At 33.7% G+C, this 9102-nt stretch overlaps 1 protein-coding gene across 3 annotated transcripts; it reads right to left on the bottom strand.

Moving 5' to 3' along the window:
- Positions 1-1817: 1817 nt before the first annotated feature.
- On the bottom strand, positions 1818-8693 carry LOC131850026 (phosphomevalonate kinase). Of its 3 annotated transcripts, none has more exons than XM_059200175.1 (4): positions 8469-8693; positions 3731-3813; positions 2424-2620; positions 1818-2220 (listed from the first exon to the last, which is right to left on the bottom strand). In XM_059200175.1, exons 1-4 carry the CDS (start codon positions 8496-8498, stop codon positions 1937-1939), a joined length of 594 nt encoding a protein of 197 aa, XP_059056158.1. In that variant the 5' UTR covers positions 8499-8693; the 3' UTR covers positions 1818-1936. The 3 variants fall into 3 exon arrangements, with proteins under 3 accessions (XP_059056158.1, XP_059056160.1, XP_059056159.1); XM_059200177.1 differs by lacking the exon at positions 8469-8693 and adding an exon at positions 3881-4239; XM_059200176.1 differs by lacking the exon at positions 8469-8693 and adding an exon at positions 4011-4238.
- Positions 8694-9102: the final 409 nt, after the last annotated feature.

The following is a 9102-nucleotide window of genomic DNA, read 5'->3' as shown; positions in this document are numbered from 1 at the left end:
GTAATCATTTTACCCTTAAGGGGGTAAAATAAAATAGGGGATCAAAGTTTTTATGTATATTCATAATTTTTTAAGCTAGAATGATGAAACTGTTTTCATTGGCTTTTTTGGGTTTATTTATTAAATCACTAATATTATAGCTCTCGATTTTGCTTACACGCCAAAACTACTGAACTACTTAAATGAAATTTTGAACACAGATAGTCTAGGCCCTGAGAAAGGATATAGGTTACTTTTTAATATGAAAAAAAATGGATTGTAAGGGATTTAAAGAAGAGTTAAATGTTGAAATTTACTTTTTAGCCTATTGATTAAATATAAATAAAGAAAAAGGGTTGTTAGGGGTAGAAGGACTGTATGGAAGTGTCGTCATTTTCAAAGCTAGATGTTTGAAAATTATTTTTTTATAGGCTGTTGATTGATTTGTATGGTATTCGGTAACGTCATTTTTGAAGCTAAAACTATGAACTTTTTTTATTTGACTGTTATTGGGTTAGGTCATTAAATATTTTTTCATTGTTTGGTCAAGGTCACTATTTTACGCGGACGAAGTCGCGGGTACAGCTAGTACTCAATATATTACTGCTAATCTAAATCATATAGTTTGTTACTCTTTCACGTAAAAACTACTGAACGGATTTTGATGTATTAAATGTATTTCTCAAAATATATTTTTGAGTAACTCTCCGGTGATATATTTTTTTATTCAGGGATTGGGCTATTTATAGATGATTTAGACCTGTAGCACAGTGATCTACAGAGATCTTGCTTGGCCTTTTTCAAAGTTTGCTACTTAGACCGGTCAGGGACATTCTTATGAGCGTTAGTCATTTGGCTAAAATCACATAGGATGTGTAGTGGTGTTTCCTCTTCAACTTGGCAAAACTGCAAATTTTTGTTAAGCACAGAGCTAAGCTTCCCATGTCTAGTGAGAATCTTAGTCATGATGCATAGGTATATTGTTTTTACTCAATAGCAACTTTATTAGAGTATTGATTTGAAGTTATCAAGGTTTTTAATCGTACTAATCCTTGCATTTTCTGTCTACGAATCAGTAATAATAATAATAATCTCTCAGGACAATTCATATAGTGCCATCTAGATCCAAGTTAAGCTAGCTAAAGCTTGTGTTATGGATAACAATATATGATACAAATACACACATACATACATATATTTTTTTTTCGTAAATATATACATAGAAAATACCTACATTGATGCAAATAAATGCACGTGAATACAAAAGTTTGAGCCGTGCGAGGATTCGAACCCGCGACCATCGCAAGAAAGGCGGTGTGCAAAACCGCTAGACCACCGAGGCCGGCTCATCCGTCATACTCGTGAACAGGTGCTGCTTGTGGGGACTGGTCTGTTCAGGTTGCGAACACTGATTAGATTTTCAGATTTTTTTTTATATATCATAAGCTGGGGGTCACTCTATTGTCCCAAATTTGAATTTAAATGAATCTGTACAACATTAAAAAAAAATACGAGCAGAGTTTCTTGTCAGTTCTTCTTATCTCGAAATCATTCCGCTCTGGCGGTAGATTTGACATATCATAAGAGTCATAGACCTACATGAATAAAGATATTTTGAATTTTGAATTTGACTTTATTTAGTTATTGAGAGCGCGGCAGGTTGTTGGATTTAAATATATACCTACAGCGAATTATGGGTATGTAAAGTTACACATTCATCATAGTAGTCATATCAAAGCTCAAAAATTGTCAATATTGCTGGCTACCCAATCTAGGAGAACAGTAATGAGGAAAACATAAGTTAAATAACAATTGTAATAAAATATTAAAACCTTTAATAAAGTTAGTTATCAGCAGTTACAATAAAAATCTTTGATTTTCATATATTGAAAATAAATATAATACAAGTATAACACCACCATATTTATAAATATATATTTTGCAAATTCTCTTTCTGTCATAAATGTGACAATAATGACATAATACTGACCAACTGTTCATCGATTGGTTGGCTTCCTTCACCATTATTAATTACTAAGTCCCAATCGATATAATCATCAAGGTCACACTCTGAAGCTGCATCATCAACACCAGATTTGAACTGGTACCCTCTGGATTTTCTTGTATTTTCATCAGCACTTATCTTAATAGTTTTAATTAGGTCCTGATAAGTCTCTTTAAACCATTGGATGTCTGTTTTTCTTCTTATATCGCTGACTATCCATATAGGTTTGTCAGCGGCTAGAATAAAAATATTACAGTTAGTAAATAATAATAATAATCTAAGACAATTTGAATTCTAATTCCAAGTAAAGCAAAGCTTGTGTTATGGGTACTAAAAACCTGATAGAAATACTTAATATTGGAATGGACAAGTTGTGCTCCTGTGTCTAATAAATACAATGTTTGAATGAATCAAGAGCTTTGTAAATACAAGTAATTACCATTTGAACAGGCCTGTTTACAAAAACAGCCATAGTCTTTGTCTCTTACCGCCTCACTCCACTTTATCATATCCAATCTATACTGTTCTTTGTATGCATTATCACTCAATAGTTCATGGAGGTTCAAATTATTTTCAGTAGCCCAGTGACTTTTTATTGGCTGTGATATTTTTAGAACTTCACAACGGTCTTGAAGCCTTCAAAGATAAAATAATATTATTATTTAGTACTATACAGTCTATAATACATAACAAATTTCATATAAAAAATACAGGATATATAATGTGTCTGAAGGGGGAAGGGGATTGTTAATAATCTGGATCAATGACCCCATTAGCCATCTACCATGTCTGGTTAAACTACACATGGTCCCCTGAGAGACCATCCTGAAAAATTCCTGGTGAATTTGTCAGGATAATCTCATTTTCATATCACTCTCCACAGGTGCATCATCCATTAAAAAATATGTCTGTGTAAACAGAGGAGGTAGAGGATTATTAGCAAAAAGGATTAGTGACATCATTTCTACCATTGTACCATGTGAGGTCAACCTTCACAGCCCCCCCTGGAAACCATTGTTTATTTGTTGATTAAACCGCCATGGTAGGTTAATTGACTGGACTTTATCATCATTCAATCATACTGTCTGAGCAGGATGTTTCATACCATTTCATCATCATCTATACAAAAAATGTTATACTAGTTATTGATTTCGGGTTTTGCTTTGGTTACACTTTGATTACTAACACATGTATTTAATTTCACAAAAAAGATCCAACTATTAATTTTACAATAGAGCAAAAATTAAGACTCTCCTTCAGACACACACAGCTACAGTTACTGTAAAATATCTGAAAAGTAAACATGGTTTATTATGCAGAAGTATACCTATCCAATAATGATTTTAACATCTTAAAAATAAATAAATAATTATGTATGAAATTTAAGTTGGAATTTTGTTGGAGGCGTTTAGGTACAAGAAACCTTATTTATATATAAAATATGTCAAGTATAAACAGTTGTAACTTCATTTGAATATCCACCTGCGACCTTGTTCTTTCAGCAATTGTTTGAAAAAAGACCACCTTGTGTCAATAAAATAATTCATATTAAAAGCAATGGGAAACATTTTGCTGCTGGTAATATTACCATAGAATCTAATAACTCGAAAATGTATAATATATATATAATGAATGAAAAAAATCCATGATCATATAAGCAAAATATCTAACAAATAGCAATAGAAATAATCTTTATTCAAATATATATTATATAGAACTCACAAAAAACTTTTTGGTAATACTCACAGTTTTTGTAAATGATCAGTCAAAAAGTCCTTTCCAGATTTTCTTTTCCCACTAAATAGTAAAATTACCTGTGGTGGCATTTTCTGCGAATTAGAACAGATGATAAAAATCAAAATATATTAATCAAGTAATCTATTTTGATTTACTAACAGAACGTATTTATAATATTTTCTTCCTTATTATTATTGTGATTTCTACCTTAGAAGCACAAATTTATAATTCAAACAATATAATGGTTAGAAATCTATAACAACAATCGGAAGAGGCAAATAGTAATTACTTGGATTCAGCATTGTATATAATTTAAATACATATTCTATTGTTTATTTTCTGAGGTTGTTGTTTACTTTTTTTTTCTTCTTTATGGCTTGGCACTTCTATGCATTTGCCAAGAAATAAAATTGGAGGATAATTTTAGGAATTTCGCGGAAGAGAAAACTGACAATCACAGTCTTGACAGCGAGAATTAACAGGACATTACTTTGAGATTAAAGATTGACGTCAACTGACTGTCTGTCACCATAACAGCGAATTATACTTTCGAAAAACTTGCTAAAACTTGCTGAAGTTCATTAATTGACTATTAATAAGTTCATTCGGTATTTTATAGAATGATGCTGAATATAAATAGAATAATACTGCTAAGTCATTTAATTAATTGACATAAATTAAATAATTAAATATATATTTCTAGATTATATTTTATTTGGTAGTTCATTTGGATGCACCTCTCATTATTATTAATGTGTATAGTTTTATTCTTGTCTTTATGAATTAAGTAGTACCTTTTGTAGAAAGGTAAAATATGGGTATAAGTATTTCAATAGTGGTAGTTAATATTAAAGCGCAAAAGTGCTAACTTGGCAAGAGGCTTTAACATCTGGTCATACTGTTTGACTCTCAAACATGACTGTATTTTGACATATATTTTCGTTACAGACCTAAAATAAAACTATTTCATTATTTTATATGTTGTCTTTATTTTAGTTTCTATTGAAAAATAAAATATTAACTGTCTTTCCAAAATTATCAGACACGGTTTATCTGTCATAAATGTCTGTAATAATTACACCAGATTTCGATAGATGGCGATATGAAATACTCATGATTTTTTATATGTTCAATAGATGTCGCCACATAATCGGTTCGTCAAGTTTTCTGTAGAAAATAATATAAACAAAACTATCAATTAGGATTTGGAATTTTAACAGTTACTCAGTTGTTTTTAAAGTTATTCGATTTTTAAATTATGGTTAAACTCATCATTTAGTAGTCTAAACAGTAAGAATGACACATACAGTCACGTTTTTTTAATCAATTATAATGGAATGGTGCTCCACTACGCTAACGGTATACGCTAGAAAGATACAAGTAAGGGATGATAAGATGAGTAGGTATAAAGTGAGGTCAGTTAGCTTTATCGTTGCGAAGTCACCAGCAATTAAGCACAATGGTTCCCAAAGGAAAGAACCGCGTGGAGGGCGACATAACATCGTCATTTCCATCAATACATTTTAGGATTCATATTGTTATTATATGCACGTTTATTACTAATCTGCAATCATTTATTTCTGCACTTCCCAAAGGTTAACTGAGAGACGCTATAGTATTAAGTCTACCTTTTGTATCATATTTTGTATTCGTCAATTACATAAATACTTTAATTAGAATTGATAAAATAGTAGCTCCTTATGTTTTATAAGTATAGTGCCTAAGTGCATATTCCTAAACTTATTAGCATCGTGGTATTCGTCCGTATCCTTTGTAGCAACTTCACGTAGACATGTGAGTAGATACCTATAGTTTCTATTCGTGTTCGAGGCGGCAAACCGCATGTTAACCCGACCGTACCTTAAATGCCTATGTAGTATGTCGTCTACGTATGTCAATTTATGTTCTAACACTCCACTAAAAGCATAATACTATCTGTCTTGTCACCAATTAATTCTGTTCTGTAAATTCTAACAGTAACACAGAATAAGAAGCATTTTTCCGTCAGTATTAAAATAATTATTAACATAGATATACACAGAGACAAAAAGTTAGTGCTTCTTTTCTCTTTTGTATAGTAAGAGTCTGGTGCATGTGTTATACTTTGTATGCTTACTGTAACACGCAAATTTCTTGCTCGTTCTTCTTGTGATGCAGACAGCTTTCCGAATGAGCGGTAGAATAAAAAATAACACTGACTATTCAAAAGTGCTTAAATGTAAGTTTATTTAAATAAGTGTTTTCTATTTTATCTACTATTAGGCTGACGCATTTAGCAGCATAGTTATGCAGTATTGGTGAGACTGTGACCGTGAATATCTCTATCTCTTTTAATACCTATATTAGCAGATTAGGCCAAAAATATGCAAGAACTGGTCTTCCTCTATTTATGTTACCTTAGCCCATTATTGCTAAGCCATATCTAGATACCATAGCCAGCTCTATTGTATGTAATCACTCACGCGTATTGTACGCTCAGTATTGAAGTTTCGTAGAACAGTAGACATTTATAAATATTTCTATTGAGCTTCTTATTATTCTGCTTCTATTATTTGTTAAAGACCATATTTGTCGCTTATCTAACTCTCATGAGATTTTCTAAGTAATTTTGCCAATAAAATATACACGTTGTTCTTAATGCACAGATAATTTCCGTGAGACAGCCGTTTATATCGGCCGCTGTTTTCCAATCCAACCGGTAATATGATAAGTCGGATTTTGGGTTTTATTACCTGTGAAAGTAATTCTGTAATGGTTAGTTTATGAAAGGGGCCACAAATGAATAACATGTGGTAGATAGTTAGATACTAATTAATATAGAATTTATGAAACAATTATAAAAAATGTCACCCATGTCATGTTTTTTTAAGAACGATAGTGGAATGGTGCCCTAATTTTACGCTGGCGGGGCCCCAGTGGAGATTATGAGCATGAAGTCAGGTGGGTTAGCCAATCGTGACAAGTTCACCAGGAATTTATCACAATGCTTTCCAAGAAGAACCGCGTGAAGGTCAACTTGACATTGTACATTGTTACCAATGTGTTCATTACATCTACAATACTAACAATTCCCTCCCCCCATTCATCATAGTAACAATCTCTTCCCAAGTGGCCCAATGGGTAGCAACTTAAGTACTTACCACGTTAGGTGCGTTCCCCCTGCAATCCATCCTATTTGAATTCCTAGTGGATTTACCACGCCGATCTAACTGATCTAAATTCTGCTCATCCCGTCATATATCAGCATATATCTAAAACGATACCATTCCATTATCACCTATTAAAAAAACCATCACAATGACTAGAAAGTACAGTCACCTTAATTTACCACAGAATGTCGGGCAAGTCCGTATTTGTTTCACGCGTAGTGAATAGTGGATTAGTGATTTACCCATGTGATAATTTGATGTCATAGTTAGTCAAGTCCGGAAGAGAGCGATAAAGTGTCACCCGGCCCGTTACGCGGGACTGCGGGAGTCATAAACACGACAACGAAATATTGTCGCTTCGAATGCGGACGATACCGAAATGATCACTTCAATTTAATTTTATAACTAGGTAGCTGAATAATAACATGTTTTTTGTACATCTCAAACCTATCATTACGTATAAAATACGTATGAAATTACGTGTGTATGACTACAAAAACTTTACAACATACCTACCTGCCAAATCAATTCAAGATGAGTCTATTATCTATACAATAAATACATACTTACTCGTACAGATAACATACTTGTATAAATTACAAAATACAGTAGGTAAATAGACCAACTAATTATCTACTGTTTTTTTTTTAATTTATTTATGCCTTTGTAACATTTAAGTGAGGTTTTACATAATCTAATATATTGGATTAAATGTGTAAAAATAGGTCTAAGATCATCTTCATGAGCAGATTCACAACCAGCAAAAGAAACGGCAACAAGCAGCTTGATGATAACATCGACCCGTCATTATCATCATCGCCATGACAAGACAACTCTCCTTTCTTCTTAAAGAAGCAATAGGTACGCGACAATGTTAATGTGAGTATATCTGTAGCAATTAGGTACACGTAAAAAAATAGCCTAATGTAAATTAGGCTAAGTGGGTGAAAATTGACTTATTGTAATTTTTATTATGGTCTTTAGGTCAGCTAGGGCCGATCATTTTTCAATAATATTTATTAACATTCTTTACTACCTACTAAATCGATATCCGTGACTAAGTGAATGAATACCCTATATTCGATATGCGCCGTAATAGTATCGCCCACGCCGCGTTATTATGCTCACCATAACGTATAACTATAAATAAATTCGTGCCGACACGAAAAAAATGGCGTTATTTGAATGCCGGCCGATAATTTAAATGTAGCAACAACCGCCTTTAGCTTACAACCGTAATTGACTTAAAAATGCTTATCAATATTACTTAACCATCTAAACATAATATGCACCACTCATATCTTGTGAAATTGAACCCTAATGTGCTTACATGCGTATGGATATCGCAAGACTTATCGTATGAACATGCGCCTTTGCGGTTGGCGTTCCAAGTTCCAAGCACGATGCACGCTCACGACTTTCTGAACAACTCCGGACATGACATTCCACGTTTCGTTGTAGATTAGAACGGGATAGACAGAGAGCCACCCGCTGAAAAAAACGAGACAACCAACCACCAGAACAGTCCACGTGGACTGCTTAATATCAACACAGAAGCAGCGACCAATAGAAAACAGTACCGCTAATGTATTTCTCACCTCCGCACTCACACCAAGGATAGCTGCCATTTTTGTATTATTTACACGATTCTCAACTTTCCGCCGTCTGTTTAGGGTTTTAAATCTTGTGGTTTGGTGACAAGGAACTCCATTTTCGAAATGACTTATAAAAAGGGTGCAATATGATTTTGGGTCTTATGACCAAAATGGAAGATATGTTATCGTTCGTAGAGTGCACTGCGGTTCTTGAATTTAAAACGATTCCCAAGAACACGGGCGCAAGTTGGTGAAGGTTGGAAGAGGCCGCGGTGCAAACTGCATCGTCACAGCAGCGTCGCCCCCGACCCCACCCCGCCGCCGCGCCCGTCTTTATTGTAGTAAGTTGGCGTGGTGTAGGTGTGTGCTGTAATATGTATGCAACGTGCCTGTTCCGAGTCAACTGTTGTGCTGAGGCACGACGTTTTCATAGCGCTCGCGAGAGGTAGCTGCAGCCACTGCACTCAACGTTCGCAATATTTTGCTATTGCAATGTTCTCCTTTTTATTTTCGTAGCGTTTGACCAATTGAACAAAGGATTTTTGATTTGTATCTTTATGTTTGTAAACAGAATGATTTAGTTTTGTTTACACGAATTAGAATATAAGAGTGTGAGTAGAGTTCGCTTCCAACTTGA

The sequence above is a fragment of the Achroia grisella genome, unplaced genomic scaffold (assembly GCF_030625045.1).
Source record: "Achroia grisella isolate CSIRO2021 unplaced genomic scaffold, CSIRO_AGI_Agris_v1 utg676, whole genome shotgun sequence".
Classification (NCBI taxonomy): Eukaryota; Metazoa; Arthropoda; class Insecta; order Lepidoptera; family Pyralidae; genus Achroia; species Achroia grisella.
This window is presented reverse-complemented; position numbering and strand designations above follow the sequence as displayed.

Coding starts and splice junctions, on each gene's coding strand:
- LOC131850026 (XM_059200175.1), bottom strand. CDS start 8,498: ATGGCAGCTATCCTTGGTGTGAGTGCGGAG. Junction 3,814..8,468: donor TCCTTGGTGTGAGTGCGGAG/GTGAGAAATACA, acceptor TCTAATTCGCAG/AAAATGCCACCACAGGTAAT. Junction 2,221..2,423: donor TAAACAGGCCTGTTCAAATG/GTAATTACTTGT, acceptor TTTTTATTCTAG/CCGCTGACAAACCTATATGG.